General features: G+C 39.3%; 1 protein-coding gene across 4 annotated transcripts in view; it reads left to right on the top strand.

Moving 5' to 3' along the window:
• The window catches only part of LOC140490277 (ephrin type-A receptor 5-like), a 329,076-nt gene that overhangs the window by 280,314 nt on the left and 22,448 nt on the right, over positions 1–26,314 (top strand). For all 4 annotated transcript variants that reach the window (XM_072589095.1, XM_072589094.1, XM_072589093.1 and 1 more), the window contains 5 exons: positions 9,211–9,336; positions 9,429–9,614; positions 15,968–16,029; positions 17,930–18,139; positions 25,488–25,637. In XM_072589095.1, coding sequence (XP_072445196.1) covers positions 9,211–9,336; positions 9,429–9,614; positions 15,968–16,029; positions 17,930–18,139; positions 25,488–25,637 — 734 coding nt within the window. The remainder of the gene's footprint in view (positions 1–9,210; positions 9,337–9,428; positions 9,615–15,967; positions 16,030–17,929; positions 18,140–25,487; positions 25,638–26,314) is intronic.

Raw genomic sequence — 26,314 nt, 5'->3', positions numbered from 1 at the left:
AATAACGATTGGAATTGGTGAGTGGTGAAAATAGTCTCTATTTGTCAGTATCTGGATTAGTGGTGCTGGAAGAGCACAGCAGTTCAGGCAGCATCTGAGGAGCAGTAGCACAGCACAAGGTGGAAGTGGAATAGAATTCCGAAATACAGTTCTTATAAAAGCCCCTTTATATACAGTTTTAACATATATTCAGTTTCTATTACCATGGTGTTACATTGTTTTGAAGGGCTTCTGTCCTGGGAGACAGGAGATTGGTTAAAACATGTGCTAAGTGCTGGCAACTACTTCTGATGGGATGAAGAGCATCTGTCTGATGTGCTTGCATAATTAAGAGGTGTTAGTCCATTGTCTTTTAAGTTAGTAAATGTTGGCAAAAATACTAGGCTAAAATGCTCTAAATAAGTTAGAAATTGTACCTGTACTTCATAAAAGAATAAAGGGCATTAAATTGATTACCACAACTTGGTTGTGAGATTTGTTTACTATATGTCGTTCATGTAATTTCATGGAAGCACTATTTTGTCAGTTAGTTTCTTAAAGGGATAATGACCCAGTTAAAAGATACTTAATAGATACTTAATCTAATCAGGTCCAGGAGCTGGTTAGTAAGGGCTGATTAGTAAGGTTTCATGGAGACATGATGACAGGGAAGGCATTGTTCTGTATACTACACTTATTCAGAGGTAAACACTGTAGCAAGGGCTGATAAGGTGTAAAAATGCAGTAATGGGTTTGAAAAGGTTACTTTGATTAGAAATTTGGTCTGTCTAGTAAAATGTATTAGAGAACCACGGTTTTGAGAATGAATGAAATTGTGTTATAGTAAATAACAGATTAGTAAGGGGTTATAAGTGAATAGGTAGGAACCCGGTATTTATTATTAGAGTGAGCTGGTGAGTGAGTTAGTAAACATAACCAAAAATATAATATCTCACAATTGAATGACTAGCTTGTGATGCAGAGAGGAAGCTAATAGCATAGGTTCAATTCCTTAACCAGTTGAGATTACTATAAAGGACTCTCCTTCCCTCTATAAAGGACAACCTTCCAATAGGAAGGAGACCAGAATTGCATGCAATATTCCAACAGTGGTATAACCAATGTTCTGTACAGCCGTAACATGACGTCCCAAATCCTGTACTCAATACTTGGACCAATAAAGGAAAGCATACCAGACACCTTCCTCACTATCCTATCTACCTGTGATTCTACTTTCAAGAAGCTATGAACATGCACTCTAAGGTCTCTTTGTTCAGCAACACTCCCTAGGACCTTACCATTAAGTGTATAAGTCCTGCTAAGATTTGCTTTTCCAAAATGCAACACCTTGCATTTATCGAAATCAAACTCCATCTGCCACTCTCAGCCCATTGGCCCATCTGATCAAGGTCCCGTTGTAATCTGAGGTTACCTTCTTCACTGTCCAATTTTGGTGTCCTTTGCAAACTTACCAACTTTCCCTCCTATGTTCACATCCAAATCATTTATATAAATGACAAAAAGTAGTGGACCCAGCACCAATCCTTGTGGTACTCCACTGGTCACAGGCCTCCAGTCTGAAATTTAACCCTCCACCACAACCTTCTGTCTTCTACCTTTAAGCCAGTTCTATAGCCAACTGGCTAGTTCTCCCTGTATTTCATGAGATTTTCCCATGGGGAACCTTGTTGAATGCCTTACTGAAGTCCATATAGATTACATCCACCACTTTGCCCTCAATAATCGTCTTTGTTACTTCTTCAAAAAACTCAAACAAGTTTGTGAGACATGATTTTCCATGCACAAAGCCACCTTGCCCAGCCCTAATCAGACCTTGCCTTTCCAAATACATTGAAATCTTGTCCCTCAGGATTCCCTCCAACAACTTGCCCACCATTGGTGTCAAGCTCACTAGTCTTTCAATCCCTGGCTTGTCCTTACCACTTTCCTTAAATAGTGGTATCACATCAGCCAACTTCCAGTCCTCCAGCTTCTTACCTATGACTATATATCATCAAGGGGCTCAGCAATCAGTTCCCTAGCTTCCCACAGAGTTCTCGTGTACACCTGATCAGGTCCTGGGGATTTTTCCACCTTTATGCGCTTCAAGGCATCCAGCACTTCCTTCTCTGTAATATGGACATTTGTCAAGATATCACCATCTGTTTTCTTACATTCTTTGTCTTCCGTGTCCTTCTCCACAGTAAATACTGATGCAAAATATTTGTTTAGTATCCCCCACATCTCCTGCAGCTCCACACAAAGGCTGCCTTGCTGATCTTTGAGGGGCTCTATTCTGTCCCTAATTACTCTTTTGTCCTTGATGTATTTGTAAAAACCCTTTGGATTGATTGGCTAATCTTTTGAAAATCAACATCAAAATTATATTTCCTGCAATGTTTTGGGATAGAAGCAGAAAGTGCTGGGAATATTCAGCAGGTCTGGCACTGTGGAGAGACAAGCAGAGTTAACTGCCTAGGTCTTCCAAGAAGTGGTCATCACTGCCAGATTGCCAATCCACTCCTACAATGCTGCATCCAGGACTTCTAATCCTGATTTCTTCAGGAATGTGAAGCAGTTCATTGGGAAACCACTTCCACGTTTTCTCTGGCGTGTAGGAGGTTAAGGTCTATAAAATCATGAGGGGTATGATAAAATCATGACAAGGGTCTCTTCCCTCGCATGGGTGAGTTCAAATCTAGGGGACAGATTTTTAAAGTGAGAGGAGATAGATTTAAAAAGGATATGAGGGGCAATGTTTTTTTACACAGGGAATGGTTTGTGTTTGGAGAAAGTGGTGAATGCAGATACAGTTACAATGTTTAAAATACATTTGGATAAATTCATGAACAGGAAAGGTTTGGAGAGATATGGGACAAGTGCAGGCAGGTGGGACTAATTTATTTTGGGAACATGGTCAGTGTGGAGTGGTTAGACCACAAGGTCTGTTTCCATGCTGAATGACTGTGTCTCTGTGACTTCCTTTTAGTGCTGGATTTTCAGTAAGTGACCTCCCCTTTGTATGGCACTAAGTGCCATGTTCTATTAAGTGTTCATTAACTGATGAATTGAAAAGCTTTTGGACATTTATCCACCTTCCGGTATGTTTGTTTACATGTGAATGGGGTTGTAAATGGGTGAATGTGTAGTTATGCAGCTGGATAGGATTGCAACCGAATGGGAACTTACTTTCTTTGTGTTTATGCAGTTTCCACTACTTGGCGGCCACCAGCCTCAGTGATTTGAATTTATTTTTAGTGTGGAGAGAGGAGCATTGAACAGTGAATGCATAAATATGTTGCTGTATGGCATTGTGTTACATTGTTTCACACTTACAGCATATTCCAGCAGTGTATGGGCTTTGACCAAATAGGCAGGTGCGCAAGTCAAAGGGGACCAGACAAAGCCAGGGCTTCCACCATCTCCTGCAGCTCCACACAAAGGCTGCCTTGCTGATCTTTGAGGGAAGGTAAAAACAATGACTGCAGATGCTGAAAATCAAACACTGGATTAGTGGTGCTGGAAGAGCACAGCAGTTCAGGCAGCATCCAACGAGCAGCGAAATCAACGTTTCGGGCAAAAGCCCTTCATCAGGAATAAAGGCAGTGAGCCTGAAGCGTGGAGAGATAAGCTAGAGGAGGGTGGGGTTGGGGAGAGAGTAGCATAGAGTACAATGGGTGAGTGGGGGAGGGGATGAAGGTGATAGGTCAGGGAGGAGAGGGTGGAGTGAATAGGTGGAAAAGAAGATAGGCAGGTCGGACAAGTCAAGGAGACAGTAACTGAGCTGCAAGTTTGAAACTAGGATGAGGTGGGGGAAGGGGAAATGAGGAAGCTGTTGAAGTCCACATTGATGCCCTAACAGCTTCCTCATTTCCCCTTCCCCCACCTCATCCTAGTTTCAAACTTGCAGCTCAGTTACTGTCTCCTTGACTTGTCCGACCTGCCTATCTTCTTTTCCACCTATTCACTCCACCCTCTCCTCCCTGACCTATCACCTTCATCCCCTCCCCCACTCACCCATTGTACTCTATGCTACTCTCTCCCCAACCCCACCCTCCTCTAGCTTATCTCTCCACGCTTCAGGCTCACTGCCTTTATTCCTGATGAAGGGCTTTTGCCCGAAACGTTGATTTCGCTGCTCGTTGGATGCTGCCTGAACTGCTGTGCTCTTCCAGCACCACTAATCCAGTGATCTTTGAGGGACCCTACTCTCTCCCTCGTTCCCCTTTTGTTCTTCATGTATTTGTAAAAACCCTTTGGATTGATGGGCTTTTCAGTTAAGGGGATAGGTTTAGGGGGTTGGCAAACAGCAGTCAGAAGCATAGTCCTGTCAGAATCCAGTGATCTGCATCCTTGCAGTTCAGAGACGGAGCCATGGTCAGTCATGTAAATCAAGTGCACTTAGCGTAGGGATTAAAGGTATATTGCCAAGGTGCTGTAGCGACATTTATCTGGAGAGTGGAGGGGATTTGACAACCTTTACTGCAATGAGGCAAAGAATGGGACTGAGCATGGTGACAGTGAATGTAAGAGGAGGCGAGGTGGTGAGGTATCCTTAATGATTGTGTAAGTGGAGCAGATGGACGTGCTGCATGCAGTATTGAGATTTGTAGCCCATAAGCCTTGGTGAGGTGAGTGTGTGGTGGCAGAGTTACTGAGTGCTGACCTTGTACGTGTGAAGTATCAGAGAGAAGGTGGCAGCATTTACCCTTGCAAAGCACAGAAGATCGCTAGCTTTCTCCCTGTACAGCTATGTGTTGCGCTACGCCAAGGACAATGCAGAAACATGGGCCACTATCTTAGTCCAGGATGGCTGAGTCTTGTGGACTGGCCGCCTTTAGTCAGAGTGAACAAGGATGGCTCTCTTCTCCCCAGCACCTCAAGTTCCCTGCCTGTAAATTAGAGAGCTAATGAATCTTTCTGGGATATTTCTTTGGTTTCAATGCCAACACACCACACAGTGTGAGAGCCATTTGTTGGCTTGCAGTAGTTGAAGTGTTGTGCAGCTGGCCTTTAAACACGGTACCAGCAGCATGAACTTCACAAAGTCCTGGGAGTGGTGAGCACTTCCCCTCTCCTGCTGCACAATTGCACAAGACAGACTCCAAAGAGGCTGGCTGCATAATTTAGGTGGTGAACAGTGGAGGATTGTGTTGGGAAAGCCGACATGGGCCATGGTCATGATGTGATGAATCTCGCTTGAGAAAACAAGGATTTTTCTATCTAACCATCCAGATGTCAGAACTGTTTGAAGTCGAAGATCTTTTCAAATGCTTTGTGGGAGCAGGAGCATTGTCACTTGGAATGTCAGACTTCTTGGGCAATTCTAACAGGATCAGCACATTGAATGTTTTGGCAGCCCAGCATTCATATGGGCCAAATATCTTGTCTCCCAGTGACCACAAGTTTGGGCCTTCGGAAGAAGAATCATATTTGACTTAAAGTCAACTCTGTTTCTCTTTCTGTCAACAATTACTGCCTGAACTGCTGAGAGCTTTCCAGAGTTTCCTCTTCCTATTTCATCTGCTTAATTTTGTTATTTGAGTACTTTGGGACTGTACCTCAGCCAAAACCATAAAGAAAACTTTTTAAAACATCTGTGGCCAAGTTGGATGGGATAGGGCTGACCTTTACCTCATTAGTCCTCCTGTGCTTCTATAAACAGGAGCCAAAAAACCTGCAGATGCTGGAATCCAAAGTAGCCAGGCAGGAGGCTGGAGGAATGCAGCGAGCTCAGCAGCATCATGAGGTGGTGTGATTGATGTTTCAGGAATAACCCTTCTTCAGGGGTTTTTCTTTCGGGGTGGCACGGTGGCTCAGTGGTTAGCACTGCTGCCTCACAACACCAGGGTCCCAGGTTAGGTTCCAGCCTCAGGTGACTGTCTGTGTGGAGTTTGCACATTCTCCCCGTGTCTGCGTGCGTTTCCTCCGGGTGCTCCGGTTTCCTCCCACAGTCCAAAGATGTGCAGGTCAGGTGAATTGGCCACACTAAATTGCCCATTGTGTTAGGTGCATTAGTCAGAGGAAAATGGGTCTGGGTGGGTTACTCTTTGGAGGGTCGGTGTGGACTGGTTGGGCCGAAAGATCTGTTTCCACACTGAAGGGAATCTAATCTAAACTTCTCCACCTCTGATACTACCTGGCTTGCTGTGTTCTTCCAGCCTCCTACTTGTCTATAAACAGAATAGCTGGTTAGCCAACAATAGCAAAATGCAATTAATTTTCATTGATTTCGTGCCCACTTCAGTTTTAATGGTGCCCCATGAAATACATGACCAGTGCTCCCATTAAAGAGGTGACAATCACTTTAATATAATGAAACAGAAGTGTATGGCAAATTTTAAGACCCTGATATAGTATTGATCTTCCAAAACTGGAGGCGTTATGTGCCTTTCTCCATGGAACTGAATAAATCACATCCAAATGAACAATCAAAGGGATCACAGGATGCTGCTGCAAAAATGGTAAACAATGCCACAAAATCATCCTGAGAAGATTCCAAGGTAACCCTATCAAATGGCCTGTTAGCTATTGATTAGTGTTGGCAACACACTGAATCAATTAGAATTTGAGTAGATTACCAAAATCAATCAGATCTTCAAAACCGGCAAGATCAGGTAGGTGGTCAAGTTGTCCCATTCTTTGTCCACTTGAATCATCAAAAAGTTCCTCTGTGAATTTATAGTTAATGATAATGATAGTATATCTGATGCAGTGAGGGATGTCACTGAGAATTTCAGTTTGATTAGGTCCTATTTCAAAATACAAGGATATAATCATGAGGTGTGAGGCTGGTACAGTCAGTTATTTAATACACATGAGCGGTAATGACTGATGTTTAGCTTGAAAGATTGGCTAGGAACAGTAATAATGCACTGGGGAATTGCTAGTTGAAAACTTATTGATAAACTGCCTTGCTGATGGGAAGCAAAGAGTGTCTTATTGTGTTGAATCACAATGCTATTAATATGCTTGCAGAAATGCTTTAAATACTGTAATGATTTTCATAATTTGTATCAGTCAGTTTATCTGAACTGTTACAGAAATTGGCCCTAATTTTCTCCAGGGGTTCTCTCAACCTCAACCTTGTAAAAGCAGTAGAGACCTGGTACAACTAGTCTCAGTGGATGATAAGGGACGTATTATGGAATTTTAAGGATTTTTCTTCATTTGTCCCCTGATGGTGCATGTGTTTAGAAATGTAATTAGCTGAAGTGACATCAGCCCCAGTAGATTTACTAGCCTGGCTCCAATGAGCTGAAAAAATTCTTAAATGCTACACAGAGTTATGCTCCTTGAATATATAAAAGTGTGATATGTTAATTTTAAGTATTGCACTGATTTTTATTAGCAGGACAAGACAAATATATGTGAGGTTCAGCTACAATAATGAGCAAAATCCTATCAGAGTCTGAGTGACGTGGGCTGTGGTGGGATGTGAGGCAGAATTAGCTGTAAAGTCTGAAGAGGTCAATGTCGATGTCAGGAGCATCTTCCACCATCTTTTACGTTTTTGTTAAGAGATGTGGTGGGTTTAGTACTATGAAACAGCAAATTGACAATTAATAGGGATTATTGCTTGTTAAACGTCTTGTTGACCACTCAACACATCGCATTAATATTCAGCTTTCTATCTTCCCAAACAAGCCAGATGTTGAAAAAAAAACTCAGAACCAGAGTGGGTAGCTGGGGGATTCAACTTACCAAATGACCTCTGTTATGTCTTGCAACCAAAATACAGCTCAGTGAACAAATTAAAACAAAAAGTTCTGATCTCTTGTGTATTCTAACCATCAGCCATTTATGCTCCATGCTTTGGAATTTCTTCATTAAATCTCTCCTTGCCACCTCTAAGATAGGTTAATAACAATACTGCTGTAACTTCTGTAATTCAATATGATTCTTCTCTATCTTTGGCAAAATATACTACTGTAATTTTTTTGCCTTTGATCATGGCCAGTTACAATTTCTTAAGCTGTCTTCAGATGTTTTTGTGCATTCAATGTGACTGTAGTTATTTTTACCTATTAATTGATCATCTGAACACAACAAACCTCTCTTTTAAAAGCAGCAGATTGTAGCTGGATAGAAATTTGGAAGAGGTATAGAATAGTACAGTTTTAAAATTGTCATAAGGAACAAGCATAAGAGATAATGTGATGAGTCTCAATTTCAAGAAGGCAATAAAGGGAGGTGAAAATATATGTTTGGATGTTATGTTGGAGGAATAGGTTCATAGAAACTGTAAAGTACAAAGCTTTCAAAAAGTTCCAGAATAAAGGACTAAAGCTGAGAGAGTTAGCAGGAGCTTGAATTCGCCAATGACATTAAAACATGAGGGTTTTGCTAAAAAAAATCTTTCATTTCTCAGGTGCAAAGTTTATAAAAAAGATGCAGTACATGCGGTGGTGAGTCCGCAGCCCTGTTGTTTCTGGGCTTTCTGTGCCAGTGGACTATTGGTGATTCTCCCACATCTCAGTTCCTTCTGCTTCCTCAACAGTATTGAGCTGTTCAGCTCTGAGAAGGGGCTCAGATGCAAACCTTTGGAATTGGCCGGTTAATAGGAGGAACAGGTTGGGCATATGAGCTGAAGGTTTTCTATGTACTGTTTTGAGAGGGTGGTACATGTATTGAATGAGCTGCCAGAGGAAGTGGAGGAGGCTGGTACAATTGTGACATTTAAGAGGCATTTGGATGGGTATATGAATAGGAAGGGTTTGGAGGGATATGGGTCGGGTGCTGGCAGGTGGGACTAGATTGGGTTGGGAATCTGGTCGGCATGGACGGGTTGGACCGGAGGGTCTGTTTCCATGCTGTACATCTCTATAACTCTATGACTCTATGGCAGATGAGTTTGAAGACAAAGGCTGCTGTAAGCATGACAGGCCCATTAATTTACTGCAAAGATTTCATGTGTCACTGCAAATGGCTGGAACTGAAAATATAGGCAGGGTTGTACCTGGTCAGCCAAGAGTCTGTACATGCCTAGAATGGTGTGAACAAAGCCTTTAACAAACTAATATCCTATAAACTGCAGCAAATGATACTAATGGTGAATACTAGTTGAAGAGAAATCATCCATTATGAACTGAAATGTATTCGAAACATGAGAAGTGGAGACAACAAAAACTTGTAGGATAATTAAAAGAAAACTATAAATTGTGTAACCATTTTAATGAGAAATTACACAGTAGTGTACTAATCTCTTCATAATTTCTTGTCATTGAACAGTTAAATTGCCAGGTATACGAACATACATTGATCCTCATACCTACGAAGACCCAAGCCAAGCTGTTCATGAGTTTGCCAAGGAAATCGATGCATCATGCATTACTATTGAAAGAGTCATTGGTGCAGGTTAGATGAATAAAAATCTTTGCTACTCTGTTCTGACCTGTGCTGCCTTGGCATTGGCATTTAACATCACCACATTTTATTCCTCATTGAAGGTGAGTTTGGCGAGGTATGCAGTGGCCGTTTGAAGTTACCTGGAAAAAGAGAATTCCCAGTAGCTATCAAAACTCTAAAAGTTGGTTATACAGAGAAACAGCGCAGGGATTTCCTTGGTGAAGCAAGTATAATGGGACAATTTGATCATCCCAACATCATCCACCTCGAAGGGGTAGTCACTAAAAGTAGGTAACCTTCTATCCCTTATCTACCAGACTTATCAGTCAGTCTGCTGTGAAATTGAAATTTGTCAAGCTTTTCTCATATTTGGAAATGTGAATCTTAATTATTTATAAAGCATATTTGGATTAAGAATACTATATAAGTATGCATCTATCGGAACTGTGTTATTGTGCATAATAATCTTAATTTAGGAAAAGCTGTTAGACGATTGGTAGATGATTTTATTGTCAATGAAGCATGTGTTAGCTTATTAAACACTGGATGTGCTTCACGTTATTTATCTTCGTAAAATCAAAAATCAATTACTAAGTCAGATTTTTTCACATGGACCGTGCAATTTTCTCTTTCAGCAAAGAGATTTTTGATTAGATCTCAATGAATTGTAGATTGACATTGGTATAAGTGCATATTAATATTTTAATTAACAGTTTAACACTCAGAACTATATTAATTTTGTTAAGAATAAAACCTCAAGCTCAGGCTACCTTTTACATTTAGTGGCGTATCTTGAGTTGTGCACTACTTCTGCTTCATCTCAGCTACTAAAATATGCAGTTTGCTTTCAGCTAATAAATAAGGATTTTCATTTAAAAAGTCCAGTTTCAAGAAAATTTCTTGTTTGAACCAAAACATAAAACATGACTGCCCATTGCATGTTAATAAAATAATCACTGCTGAAGAAGTCATAATGGATTGAAATGTTAACTTTGTTTCCCCCTCCACAGATTCTGCCAAAGTTTTTCCAACACTTCTTATTTGTTTCAAATCTCCAGCATCTACAATATCTTGCTTCTATTTAATAAAAGAGTCAAGGCTGATGACAAAATATTAGCTTATAGATTTCATAATGTTGGATGTCATTAGTTTCCCAATTTTACTAACTATTTAATTGGGCAATCGATACCATTGCTTCAAGGTGCAGTGATATAAACTTTATTATAGCTCAGTGCAACACTACTTTCATGTATATGCCCTCAGATTATATTTGCAAGATAAAAGTTGTTGCCCTCATGCTGTTTTTCAACAATAACCCTTTGCTAACAAACATTACTGAACACAGATACTACATTCATTTTGGGGAGGTATGTTATTCATTACAGCAAGCTGATGTATTAGTTATAAACATTAATAAAACAATATTTCAATCAGTAACTTTGCAAAACATTAATCAGCTAATTTGCATTTCAATATTTTCAAATATTAATGTTGTTAATCATTAATTGATTGAAAAACATTTCAGAAACTGGAGAATGTTTTATAAAATTCAATAACAACATTGGAAGTTGTGAAGAAATTTTTTTGCGTGCTAAGGTAGTTATGAGTAATGCATGAATTGTTGCAGTGTTAAAAATAAAATCTGCTTGACTTTCCATGTTAATAGCTTCAGCAATGTGCAATTCTATTAACCCTTGGAGATACTTCAGTGGCTGAGTTGTTTCTTTAACAAACTTATTTTTCTGAATCTGAAATTTGATTTAGTGTCAGGATATTACCAATGTATATGACAAAAGAAGGGTTTAAATTAGCTACTGTGACACTGAATATGACACTTTTGCTATCAAATACTAATTGTTTAAATGCTTTTTGAAAGACAATACTATGTTTTCTTTCTTTTCCATGTTTTACATATATGCGAAACAATGTTAGTGATTGCTTTTTTACTTAACACATTTATGCATTAAAAAAGATTTATTAATAACCTAATCAAGTATAATTAAGTCAAAATAATTGCCATGTCACAGAGTCATACAGCACCAAAACACACCCTTTGGTCCAACCAGTCCATGCCAAACATCCTAAAAAAAAGTCCCATCTGCCTGTGCCCGAGCCCATATCCCTCCAAATCTTATCTATTCATGTACTTAACTAAATGTCTTTTACATGTTGTATTTGTACTTTGTGTAAACAATTTGCTCCTCATGTCTTTTTTAAATCTCTCTCCTCTCTTAAAAATATTCCCCTTAGTCTTGAAATCCCCTATTCTAGGGAAAAGATACCTACCATTAACACTATCCATGTCCCTCATTTTAGCCCCAAAGGGGTACAAAACCTTAGAAGTCTATAAATGAAGAGTTCTTCTTCAAGTTACTCATCTATAATATGCATACCTATAAAACTACTGTCAGGTAGCTACTGTCTTGTTCATTGCTTCTGTCATGCTGTATGCTTTGTGGCTTGGTGAACATACTGGTGTTAGTGATACGAGTTTTAGTGTTCATTGTCTTTTAGAAAGTTAATTATCTGAAATAACTTGGTTTAATGCAACATACATTCAACCAGGCTGTATTTCCTATTAAGTGTACAAATAGAATATTGTGTTCTAATGTCATTCAATATTGTTTTCTCATGTATATCTCTCATTTCTTTTCGATAATAAACAATTTCTAATGATTAAAACTGATCATACTACTGGAAAAATCAAATCCTAGAATGAAATCTGGCTTGATAAATCATATGTTTTTATTTTAATTAATGTTGCACTCATTTATTGAAATACTAAAGTTATCTAATTATAGACCATAGTTTAAAATATACAGAAAAAATATCACATCCCAATTTCTGACTTTATCCATTATAGAAAATCAAATTCCAATAAGTGACCTCTCTGCTTCAAATGTTTGTGTTCAACTTACTTGATTCCTCCCAGTTGCTTCCTACGAACTGATAAGTGTTCTTGAACACTCTCAAACTGAGAGCTCAAATTTTCTCAATCTTTGATAACCTTCTAAGCAAACCTTACTGGTCTGAAAGGTGCACAAACTAAACTTTTCTACCCATACAACTATGCTTTCCCTGAACTGTTCTATACTCCTTTCTTGGAGAGAAATTATATTTGGCTCTGACCTCAATTAAGCCTTCTCTAAACTGTCCTAAATCTTTAAATTCTGCATTTTTTCAAGCTAAAACCAATCTTTGATTATCCTGAAGAAAATAAGCTTTCAATGCTTTGCCCACATTTTATAACCATGGCTTAGAGTCATACAGCATGGAAACAGATCCTTCAGTCCAATAAATCCATACCGAATATAATCCCAAATTAAACTAGTCCTACCTTTCTGCTTCTGACCCCTATCCATCCACATCTTTCCTATTTATGTACATATCCAAATGTCTTTTAAACATTGTAATTATACCCACATACAAACCACCCTCTGTGTGAAACATTTGCCATCATGTCTTTTTAAAATCTCTTTCCTCTCACCTTAAAAATGTGGCCCTTAGTCTTAAAATCACCCGTCCTAGGGAAAAGACAACTGCCATTAACTCTATCTATAGCTCTGATTATTTTATTAACTTCTTTAAAGTCGCCTTTCAACCTCCTCTGCTCCAGTGAAAAAAGTCCCAGTCTATCCAGCCTTTCTTCATAACTCAAACCTTCATTACCTGGCAACATCCTGGTAAATCTCTTCTGAACCCTCTCCAGCTTATTAATATCCTTCCTATAATTGAGCAACCAGAACTGGGCACAGTATTCCAGAAGAGGCCTCACCAATGTCCTGTACAACTTCAACATGACTTCTTGATTCCTATACTCAAATAACTGAGCAATGAAGCCAAGCTGGCCAAATGCCTTTTTAACCATTCTCTCTATGTGACGCTAACATCAAAGAATTATGCACCTGCACTCCTAGGTCCCTCTGTACTACAACCCTACCTTTTCCATTTACACTCCAGGGCAGTTCCAAGTGCATCTGTTCTATGAATGTACAGTTATAGTAAGTTGACACTTACTTCCTGGGACAGTACTCCCCTCCAGTAGAGTTTCTTCAGTCTTTGACATTACCTACTATGTGCCATACTGCTGATTAAAGAAACTATCCATTTTTTGCTCATGAAGCACACTTGCCATTTCTGTGCAGTGAAAACATTTTCTACTATAAACCTGAGTTAGCTATTTTTACATAGATTGGGAAGAGTATGGAAAGACAAAGCCATGCAATGTATATTTACTAATTGGGCTAAATTGATTGACGAGAATAGTTGGCTATAAACTAATCCATAATATGTTTGTAATCATACATCTCACAAATTCCTTGTTACCATTGAAAACTTTTGCATCAACATTCATTGTAGGAGCTACCTACATAAATAGGTCACACTACAATTTTGGAGAAGAATTGTAGCTCAGGTTGAGGTTCAGGTTGTATGTTTACTCACTGAGCTGGTGGAGTTGTTCTCTGACATTTTATCACCACACTAGGTAACATCATCAGTGAGCCTCCTACGAACCGCTGGTGTTCTGTCCTACTTGCTATTTATCTGTTTCTTCTTATGAGTGATATCACTTCTGGTTTGTTTCTGAGAGCTTGGTAAGTAGGGTCCAAGTTCCGGAGTTCCGGTTTGAATGCCAGGCCTCGAGGAATTCCCATGCGTGTCTTTGTTCAGCCTGTTCCAGGATGAATGTATTGGCCCAGTCAAACTGGTGTCCCTTTTTGTCTGTGTGTATGAATACCAGCAATAGTTGGTCATGTCTTTTGGTGGCTAGTTAGTGCTCATGTATCCTGGTGGCTAGTTTCCCACCTGTTTGTCCAATGTAATGTTTGTTGCAGTCCTTGCAGGGTATTTTGTATATGATGTTCATTCTGCTGGTTGTTGCTATGAGGTCCTTTAAATTCATCAGGAGCTGTTTCAGTGTGGTGGTATGTTTGTGGGCTACTATGATGCCTAGGGGCTGGAGTAGTCTGGTTGTCATCTCTGAGATGTCTTTAATGTATGGCAGGGTGGCTGGAGTTTGAGTGTGTTTCATCTTCTTGTTTTAGGTCGGTTGTGTAGGAATTCGCAGGCTGCGCTTATCGCATTCCCACTGTTCCTGAATACATGGTATCGGTGTTTTTCCTCAGCTTCTCTTAGTTCCTGGGTGTGTTGTGGCTCATTTAAATAATGTCTTGATGCAGCTCCGTTGGAAAGCTACAGACATCTGAGGACAAATCTACCAGCTCAGCAAGCAAACTTGCCACCAGGTCACACGACAATTCTACTCTCCTACCGTTGCAGAGTTCAGTTTTACAATTCCTACCTCCCACCTCCTCCTACCTCTTTACTGCAGAGAAACTCCTGTTTTCCAGACATTTGTTCTTCCATTTCTGAAATTGTCATCTATTTTGCTATTTAATTATCAGTAATGTAAGCAAAGGATAGAACATATGACTTCAAATGCCAGCTGAATTACCCTCCCAGTCCAATTATTCACTATTTTATAAGTCTGCTTCACCTGAAGGCTACACACAGTCTCATGTGAAATTCCATAAGGGAAGCGGAGTAGTATGTATATTTGCCTCATTAATCTAGGAAAATAATTGGCTTGAAGAAATTAATCTTTCATTTACCAGGAGCATGCGTGGTCCTATGTTTATAGTGTGATATGAGGGGGATCAGTGACCTAAGAATAGAGACCAATCACCAAAAGCCCTCATATCTTTGTGACTATTTTTATGCCCTGTGTGTTCATAAGGATTTGCCATTGTCTATCTTTTGTGAAAATTCAGCGTATTGAAGAGGAATGTGTATTCATCCACAAGTGCCGCGTAGAATTTTAACCTTATGTAAAATAAATTGTTAGATGGAGTAGGTTCACTTCCCTAAAGGACATTAGTGAACCTGTTAGGTTTTTCCAAGATAAAACTGCATTGTCATTTTCTACTGCCATTCCGCAGTTCACAAATTCAGTTGCACAACTTGTCATTGTGGGATTACAGATCATAGCCTCTGACTTGCTAGTCCACAGCCACAACTACTGGGCCTCTGAAAGTTGGCCTGAAAGCTAATTCTGTAACGAAGCTGCACTCTGAAAAATTAATTATGTAAACCAGTTCTCAAATAGCCTTGGGAAAGAAAATTGACTACTTTATGCTTTTATTTGCCTCCTTTAGTGAACTTCTTCAAATAAAGTAAATGTAAGCAGAAAATGCCAGGTTTGGGGGTGTGGTTGGAGAACAATGGTCAATTATATAACTAACACTAAATTAAGGAAAACAATTCAGCTGCCTTAAGTTCACAAACATTTGTTGATTTAATGCAAACTAATAAAAACCTACAGAATAATCTGAATATGTTGTTAGATTTAACAAAGCAAGAAATAAAATGCTTATTTCTATTAACTGAAGACATGACTGCATTACGCCTATTGTGGTGTCTTTCCATTGTGTGAAATTATGGGGCTGCAATTTGTGAGTTGACATTCCCAGTGGGTAGTACCCTCACAGGGAGTCAATCTTGGGAAACTGTAATTTTTCATGCATTAAAATGGAAAATTATGGGCTAGGTTTTGGAATTTTCTGAGCATTTACTCCTATAAGTACATTTTCTAAGTATTTAATGTTTCAGTAAAAAAAAATAATTTTATGTATATTTTAAGGTAAACCAGTAATGATTGTGACTGAATATATGGAGAACGGCTCTCTTGATACTTTTTTAAAGGTGAGTTTTTTTCACATTTCAGAAATTAAGTTGTCAATCAACTGGCAATTTATTGGTTTCATTGTTTCCTTATGAATTATTAATAGAACATGAAATGACATATACTCAATATATAAGTGGTGTTCAACTTTATAAATCAATGTGGTGGAATACATTTTATGAGCTTGTGTTTCTCACAATCAGCCTTGCTTAACAGGAAGGTAGGTGGAGTATACAAGCACAGTGGTCAGCAGTCCCAGTTCACAGCTGTCCTGCTTTTCTGGTCCTTAGACATTGGGCTAGCTGCATTGAACTTTAAACCCAATTATTCACCCAACCTTCTTGTTGTGAACAGCCCCATTGTAGATAAAATTTTGTTAAATGTGTCCCAGTGTCAGCGTATCTATATAAGGCTAGCAAAAAAACTGAGGCAAAAAGTTGAATCATTGACACAAGATATCTAATAGTGGTTTCTATCTTTTGTTGAAGTAATTCATGATGTTGAATGAAACTGAGTTAATAATTGAAATTATGTAATAGTTTCAAATCATATCTTAAAATGTATATTGGTTGATGCCAAGTGTGCAATGGCAGAAAAAAATAGGAAATCCTTCCCAGTGCATATGAGAAAAAAACACAAATATCATTGCTTCCTTACTGTGTGGAAACAGGCCATTCAGCCCAACAACTGCACAACAACCCTCTGAAGAGCATCCCACCCAGACTCACCATTATCACTTTAACCCTGCATTCCCCATGGGTAATCCACCAAATCTACACATTCCTGGACAATTTAGCATGACCAATCAACCTAATCTTCACATCTTTGGACTGTGGGAGGAAACCCAAGCAGACATGCGGAGAATGTGTAAACTCCACATAGACAGTCACCTGCCCTGCTGTTGTGAGTCAGCAGTACTAACCACTGAGTCGGTGTGCCATATCCTATTAACTTTCATTTGTTCAGATCAGTGTCTTGACAATGGGCACAATTTGATACTACCCTTTCCAAAATGAAGGAATGATTTGTATACCTGCAACAGAAGTAACAAAGTTTGATAAATACATATTTAGACTTTGGAGGCTGTGTTATTTTCTTAATGCATTTGGTGACCTTTTGCAAGTTTTTCAGGTTTATTTGGAAATATATTCAAACAGCTAAGTTAATTATTGGTGGGAATTTTACACTTGTTCTGTTTTCTGCCAACAGCAGTAGAGGCAGGCATCTAGACTTGTTGGGAAGACAAGCAGGATGCTAGAAGAATACAGCAAGCCAGGGAACATCAGGAAGTGGAGAAGTCAATGTTTTGGGTGTAACCCTTCTTCAGGTTACACCTAAACGTTGACCTCTCCACCTTCTGATGCTGTCTGGCTTGCTGTATTTGTCCAGCCTCATGCTTGTCTACCTTGGATTCCAGCAGCTGCAGTTTTCTTGTCTCCAACGAAACTTGATGGGAAAGCACACAGTTGGAATTCTGTCCTTGTAAACAAGGAAACTGCAATTAACTATGAAACAGCCACACCATACATATATAACGTATATAATATATTATAAATTGATCTGGCTTGATGCCAAGTGTGCAATGGCAGAGAAAAATAGGAAATCCTTACCAATGCATATGAGAAAAAAACACAAAATATCCCATGACCAAAAAAACATGTAGCTCAATCAGTTTCTGCTGGTGTGTCTCCAGTATTAATAATTTAGGTGATGGTAAGAGAAGGAAGCTTCATCTATCTCTATGGTAGTGTTTTGTTTGATACTTTAGGAGAGAAAGTTCAAAATGGACCTCTTTCTACAAACTCATCTCAATATGTTTCCAATTAAACTATCGTTCAATCTAGCCTTTGTTTGCTCCTCAATGGAATTACAGTGTAACAGTGGAGACGTCAAATGATCAATGTTTTAACTCTACTTTAGAAAAATGATGGCCAATTTACAGTCATCCAACTAGTGGGAATGCTGAGAGGAATTGCTTCTGGAATGAGGTATCTTTCAGATATGGGTTACGTCCACCGAGATCTGGCTGCTCGAAACATCTTAGTCAACAGTAACCTGGTCAGTAAGGTGTCTGATTTTGGCCTTTCCCGTGTTCTTGAAGATGATCCAGAAGCTGCTTATACAACAAGGGTATGTGAAACTACACTTGGTCAGTGTTGTCTTTGTTTATCGTTTGAATAAAGTATAATAGACCACAGATTACAAATGTATAAAGTACATGTATCAGATCTTTGGTATAGCTACCATCATTAAGGATTTTGGAACATTATAGTGGGATATAAAAAAACAAATCAGCTTTCCCAATGTCTAACACTTCACCGTGCAAAATAGAGTTCCAGACATTGAGGCAGTCGGGATGGAGAGAAAATTACTGTAGCTTTGATATCTGTAGTCTTTCTCAGCCTTTCTTAAGGTACAGCTGCAGCAATCTTTACAGTCTTGACATGCTTATAGTTATTGACTAAAGTGTTTCTTTATTCATTGTCTGATATGGGCACTACTAGTAAAGCTAACATTTTGCGTTCTTTTGTAATTGCCTTTGAGAATTTGGTGGCGGAACATTCTCTTGAATCACTACGCTGCATGGGGCTTGTAGTGCTGATAGATAAGATGTTCTGAGATTTTGGTCCAGTGATGACAAAGGAACAACAAAGTTCTGTTTGTTGGGGACTTTAGTGGGGGTGTGCGCTGCTGGAAAAAGCACAGCCGGTCAGGCAATATCCACACTCTTCAACTCTGATCTCCAGCATCTGTAGTCCTCACTTTCACCTTTGGTAGTCAATTGTTTACTCAACTAAAGCTTCCTATGTTTTCCAATGTAACGCTGGCTGATAATTGGGCAAAATTAAAATTTCACAAGTGGAAAAACAACTTGCATTATATTGTGCCTTTATTGTAATAAAAAACATTCTCAAGTATTTCACAGAATGTTATCAACAAAAATGCGACGCTGTAATACATAACAACATATTGGCCCAGACTGTCAGATGCATTATTTCTGACCCTGATCAGATGATAAAATATACACTTGCCTTTAGATGAGTTGTCTGTATCAGCGTCCAGGCCAAGACCCTTCTCAACTGAAGCATTCTACTCTAAGGGTAGAACATGTACATTCCAGCAATGACGGGGATCAGTGTTGAAACAGTCTCCCTTCTTCCTGAATATTCCAGGATTTAAGAGCCCTGAAGTCACTTTCACTGCTATTGAGAGAAGATGAGAGAGACTGGAAAGTGTCAGATGGGCGAGAGAGTAGAATGGCAAGTGAGCGAGGGGTTGGAGTGTCTAGAGTTAAGGGGTCAGCATGAGAGGTGGAGAGAGGGCAGGTTAGCAGGTAAGAGGACGTGTGCTTTAGGTAGATCACGGGGAGGAGTTGGGTGTGTCAGGATAGGTCCAGTGAGCTTGAGTGGTATTTTGTATTGGGCAGGAGCCAGGCTAGGTTAAATGAGAGGAAGGAGACCAGTCCGTGGGGAGTCAGAGGGAGTTGCAACAATGGGTGGATATCTTGTGTGTTATTGGAGTATTCCAGAATGGGGGATATCAGATCCGGAGTCGTGGGTGGGCGCGGTGGGGTTGGGAGTCAGGCCATGTCTAATCCACTTGGTGGTGTGTGTCATGTTTGGTAGGGCTGTGGAAGTTAGGGTTTTGCGGGAGTGGTGTAGGATCCTTTGGGATGTGGGGAGCAGTTGTTGTCTCTCCATTGTGCATGAAAAGAGAGGGCAGGGAAGGAGAGATTCAAGTTAATAGCTACCTAGAAGGTACAGCAGATTTTAATTCATCTAACCATTCTTGGCTAACTCCAATTCAGAGCAGAGGTTTCTTTGTGAGGTCTCTGAGCTCTGGGTAAGTACCCTCCTAAAGTTTCAATTCCTGCAACATCTATCTTCCTAACAAACCTTTGGCCAATTAGAACAAGTGACTAAATGTTTGATGGAAAAAAATACATTTTAAGGAATGACTTAAAGGAAATGGGCCAGAAGAGAGACAAGACAATTATTGGATGAAATGCCAGGGTATTGGGTCTAGGCAGCTGAAGTGATGATAACTAGTGAGAGAGCAATATAAATAGGAGGGTGCCCGAGAGGCCAGAAGTAGGACTGTGAAGATCTTAGGAGGATTTTAGGGCTTGAAGAAGTTAGAGATAGAAAACAACAAAACCAAAAAACATCTGAAACTAACAAATGAGAATTTTAAAACAAAGATATTACTAAGGCAGGATCAAGTTTGGATTTATGTGCACAGGTATGATGGATGAGCAGAACTTTATAATAGTTAGAATTTGACTAGCTGATCTTTTGACAAGCTTGGGAATATTGAGAACGAAAGGTGGCAGGAACATAAAGCCATGTTTGTTACTAGCCGATGAGACCATGTTTATACGTTAACATCCCAGTCTTTAATGTATTTCACTTCAAGACCATGTTAATAAATCAGCTCATTGTTGAACATGGCAGAAGTGACAGGGCATTGATATGTAAATACATTTGATCCAGTCCTTCAGCTTCTCCTCTGTAGAGGAGAAGATGAAAACAATGCATTTTGGCTGTTCAGTCAAATTAAGTCACAATTAAACCTTTGCAGCTCACATCAAATTTGTTGTGGATCTTTTTTGAAATCCCCTATCTCGTGTAAAAGTTAATTTGCAAGAGCTGATATTTGTTTATATGTGACGATGACCAAGTAACATTTTCAATCTGCACACATTCAGTTTGGGATTGCACTGCATTGCTGTATCAGCCAACAATCTACACACTCTCAAACCATCAAACTTTCTGTATCCTTTTAAAGCTTTGTTGTTTCTGTATAAGTATCAAAAGATGGTTTTTGTGAAAGCTACAATATCTCAACAATTTCTTTGGTTAACAATGGATTTACTTTGTAACAAGGATCTTTCTTAAAAAAGGACATCCCAAAATCATTTTACTGGAATTAAAATGCTAGCTGCAGAAAAAGTGAAAAGTGTACTGCTGAACAAAGATGTGTGTAAATTCAGGGTGCTTTACTGGTGTGAAGACATTTTGTCAGCATTTTTGTGCCATTACTACTTCCTCAATGTAACCACTAATTGTGGACAGCACAGTTGAGTGGAGATGGGGATCAAGGGGCAACCTTTATATACTGTTTAAATCTATCTTCATCTGCCCCTATCAAAACTGCAGTAAATTATTGGGATGCATTTTGTGGATAGTCTGTACTGTATTTCCCGGTATCTGGCTGTGGCCTTGGTGAGGGAGGTTGAAGAGTGGATATGATACTGATAAGGGTCTCTAAGATGTTAAAACTAAGCCTATACAGGAACATCATGACTGTTAGGAGACTAGCACAACTGGCTTTCTTTGGAATCAGGTTGATCTTTGATTAGTTGACTTCCGAGGGCTTTTTATCCTGTGGGAAATCAATGTGTTCTATTTGTAGCAACTGTACCTACTACCCTACTATTAATCTGAGGTTCAATGTTCAGAATCAATGGGGAAGCAGGCTATATGACATTAGTGATCTGATTCACTCAGAGATGATAGAACTAAAAACTTGGCCCCAATATGAACATCCTTTCAATAAGCACTAACTGGTGCAGCAAATTCCTGCCAGTCATCTAAGCTTGACCATCTGTTGAGGTGAGGGTGTACTCTAAGACTGAAGGCAATGTGTGAAAACCATGTAAGTTGTTAATGGATTCCTGCACACTCTGAAACATATTGTGGTAGCTCTCGGGTAGACAGTCTAATATGTCAGCAATTGATGATTACAGAACATATTTTCTTTCTAAAAGCAGGGACCCAAAAGCTCTCTGTACACATCAGCAGAGCAAGATCCCCAAAACCTGCAGAGATCAAATTGTTTCCAAGGTTGCCCCTAGCTTTGTGATCCCAGAAACACCCCATGCGAGTTGTTAGCATGCAACATTTTTACTTGTTCACAAGATGTGGACATTGCTGCTTAGGCTGAGACTTATTTCCCATCCTTACTTGCGCAAAGTTAAAAGTTAGCCGAATTGGGGGTCTGGGTCACATGTAGGCTAGACCAGGCAAGGGTGGCATGTTACCTTCCCTAATCCACATTTAGTGAACCTAATGGGATTTTACAACAGTCTTTACGTGGTTGCCATTGTGCTAGCTTTTTTATTTTAGATTTTTATTAAACTTCACCATCCATCATGATAGGATTCAAACCCATGTCCCCAGAACATTAATTTGGGATTAAGGATGACTCCAACCAGGTTGTGACAATCACCAACAGACAATCTAACCACTGCCCCTTGACCTTCAATGGTGTTACCATCACAGAATCCCTCATGATCAACATCCTTGGGTTTCCATTGACCAGAAGCTCAACTGGACTTACCACACAAACACAATTGCTGCAACAGCAGGTCAGAGGGCAAGAGTACTGCGGTGAGTAACTCACCTCCTGAATCCCCAAAGCCTGTTGACCAACTATAAGGCACAAGTCAGGAATGAGATGTAATATCCCTCATTTGCTAAAGATGGATGCATCTCCAACAACACTTAAGAAGCTTGACACCAATCAGGACAAAGCAATCCACTTGATTGGCACCACATTCTCAAGCATTCAGTCTCTTCAGCATCAGCACTCCATAACAGTAGTGTGTTATCTACAAGATGCACCACAGAAATTCACCAAAGGTCCTTAAATAGCAGCTTCCAAAACCACGATAACTTCCATCTAGAAGGACAAGTATAAATGATACACAGGAACATCACCTGCAATTTCCATTCACCATCCTGACTTGGAAATATATTGCCGTTCCTTTACTGTCATTGGGTCAAAATCTTGTAATTCCCTCCCAATGGCATTGTAGGCTAACCTACAGCACATGGACTGCAATGGTTCAAGGAGGCAGCTCATCACCATGTTCTCAAGTGCAACTGGGTACAGCCAATAATTGCTGGCCAGTCAGTGACACTCATGTCCCACTAGTGAATAAAAAAAGTCTTAGTTATTTCTCACTTGCTGACTGTGTTTCATTCTGTTGTGAATACCTTGAGATGTATTATGATGTTAAAAGCACTATATGAACGCAAGTTGTTATTGATGTAGCACAGGAACAACAGGTAAGATAAAGAGAGGTGCTCAGAACATAAATCTATGTACACCTTGTTGTCAGAGACCAGGGATCCTTTTGATGTAGGCAACAATGCTCCTCTAGATATTATGATTCGGAGATGCTGGTATTGGACTGGGGTGTACAAAGTTAAAAATCACACAACACCAGATTATAGTCCAACAGATTTAATTGGAAGCACACTAGCTTTCGGAGCGATGCTCCTTCATCAGGTGATAGTGGAGGGCTCGATCGTAACACAGAATTTCTAGCAAAAATTTACAATGTGATGTAACTGAAATTATACATTATAATTTCAGTTACATCACACTGTAAATCTTTGCTAGAAATTCTGTGTTACGATCGAGCCCTCCACTATCACCTGATGAAGGAGCGTCGCTCCGAAAGCTAGTGTGCTTCCAATTAAACCTGCTGGACTATAACCTGGTGTTGTGTGATTTTTAACCTCTAGATGTTGTGAGCTTTGGAGTTCCTGTTGCATGAGCTGCACCAAAAGAGGTTTGGCTTCTCTGTGTTGAGGACTCTGCTGGTTCTCTCAGCTTAATCCTTAGCTGTGTCAGAATGCTTTGTGTGATACTTGTTCATTAATTTTTTTCTTCCTATGTGCAGTATTTTGACACATCAGATTTTACTCACTGTTAATCTGATCAAATACTTATTTTTGTCCAGTTCATTGCCATTTCTGAGGTTCCCTTTCAGGTCCACTCGCAGTTGGATACCAGTTTTACCTCTTTTCTGTATGAATCCATGTTGTAGAAGAAAATGAGCAGAATCCCAGCACTGACACCTGGCACATTCAGCACAGTGTTTCCTTCATCCCCACCCTGGCACAGCCTGTTCTATTCCTCATCCAGTTTCTTATCCATTCTCAGATCATACTCTATTTCTGCCTCCACAGAGTTCCAGCAATTCTGCATTTCTTCAGCAATTTGTGTTTGTTACAGATTTTGTTTTTACCCTGTTTTATCACCTGTGATTAAAATCCTTTGAAGAGCTGTTTGATTTTTCACTTATTTGTTTTAAATTATTGACAACTGGACTGGGAGAAAGACTTATTTGGTCACTTTTGTAAGACATATGACAACATACAATAAAAACGATAACTACTGTTCTGAATTAGACTTAGCAAGAACCTGAGGTTTGCAGGTGGAGCAAGTAGCATTGATTTGAAAACAAGATGAAGGATTTTAAGAATAACATAGGGTCATTCTGGAAAGCCAATAGAATTTGGCAAGGACAATTGCTAAGTTTGCAGAGTCTATTTTTGGACAGCTTACATAACAATAACAACATGCATCTACATAACACCAGTAATGTAGTTCCTAGGTGTTTCATCGGAGTCTAATCCAATATGAATTATAATCATGGATGAGATGGAATTTACATGAGAAGATTCAGAGGTTGACTAATATAATCCTGTTTACCTTTCTGTCTCCATGTACTCCAGATATGTTTCTGTTGCTCCAATTGTTCCATGCTGCAGACCCCTACATATACCCAATTTTAGTTTAAGGAATGAACTCAGTCGGTGTCCAGTGCATTGTGTTTCACCTTGTCTTGCTTCAGGCTCTTTTTGTTTGAATTAATCCAATTGACAATGCCGAGTAAATACTGCTTATTTAAATGAATGTTTGGCTAGCTTTCATGCTGATGATCCACTGTTCCAGAGGACTATCAGGCAGGAAATGTTCACAAAACAAATGCTGTAGCTCATTCCTTTCTCTAGATGAAAGATCGTGAAGAAGTAGATTTAAATGATGATATTTGTCTTGCTCTCTCTCTAACATCCTGTAGAGTTGATCCAATTCATTGTGAATGTTGAACATTAACAGTCATGGAAGAAAGCATTTACCCTGGAAATCAGTAAATTAATTTATTGAATGAGATTTACCACTAGCTATTCAACAGAAGAATGTAAAAATGTACAAAGTGGACAAATTAAATAAATGGAGGATCTATATTGGTCTCTACCTCATTTGCGACAGATTAAAAATTAAATACAGTTTAGCAGTGGAGAGGACAGGGGATATAACACAGAATTATCCATTCCTTTGTTCAGTAATTATAAAGTATTCTCAGATAGAATGCACAGGATGTAAGAAACTGTGGATGGATTATTTATCTATGCTTTTTGCTGATCAAAGGATTCCTACCAGTGAAGAAATAGGTGAAACATTCTGTCAATTGTTCAGACAAGTATTCAGACAAAACCAGTTTGAAAAATCAAGACAACCAATTAGCAGTCAGTCAACCATTACATAGGGGCTTTGTTCTCTGCAGATTGGCTGCCTTCTGTCAAGTCTACTTAGTTGTTTCTACATCTTATTTCGATGTCTCTTCCAAGGTGTCTAGCATCCTTAGACATTGACATTTTTTTCCCCGTTTGTTGGACAGGGAGGGAAGATTCCAATCAGATGGACAGCTCCAGAGGCAATAGCTTACCGCAAGTTCACTTCAGCCAGTGATGTTTGGAGTTATGGAATTGTCATGTGGGAGGTGATGTCTTACGGAGAGAGACCTTACTGGGAAATGACTAATCAAGATGTGAGTACTTCTCAGCATCAGAACTTGTAGACATTCATGGAAGAAAGCATTTACCCTGGAAATCACTGTAGGCAGTGGTAGATGAATATTCCATTATTTTAACAAAGACATCAGCACACTTTTTATAATATATTTTTATCAAACTAGCTTTTGGTTCTCAAACTCCAGCCTCACCAATAAATAAGGAGCATTGTATGAGAAAGTAACTGAAGTAGAGCCAAAATGCAGCACACTGCATTGACATCTTAGGCAAAGCACAAATAGCGAATTATGTAAATGTACAAGTCAGTACTTTACAGCAAGATAATTTTAAAGACAAGTGTGTATGAAGATATCTAGCAAAAGACTGCCACCATAGGGCTATCATTTGCAAACCAATTCTCCTCTTGGTCAAAGTGCATACACTTGTACAATATGAGAGGATGCTTAGTCTCTTCGAAAAATTCAGAATGAGGTGGCACAGGTTCAGAACAAAGGACAAGATAGAGACGAAAAAGATTTTCTTCTCTCAGAGAATTATTGATGTTTGGAATTCTGTGTCATGCAGGAGCAGAAGTGTCTGGGTCTTTGAATATACTCAAGGCGAATTAGACACTTTCTGATTTACAAAGAACATTATGGGGGAACAGGAAGGAAAATGAAACTGCTCTCATAATATCAATCATGTTTGTATTGAA

The sequence above is a fragment of the Chiloscyllium punctatum genome, chromosome 2, assembly GCF_047496795.1.
Source record: "Chiloscyllium punctatum isolate Juve2018m chromosome 2, sChiPun1.3, whole genome shotgun sequence".
NCBI classification, from domain to species: Eukaryota; Metazoa; Chordata; class Chondrichthyes; order Orectolobiformes; family Hemiscylliidae; genus Chiloscyllium; species Chiloscyllium punctatum.
The sequence above is the reverse complement of the archived record's forward strand: the minus strand, read 5'-3'. Positions and strand labels throughout refer to the sequence as shown.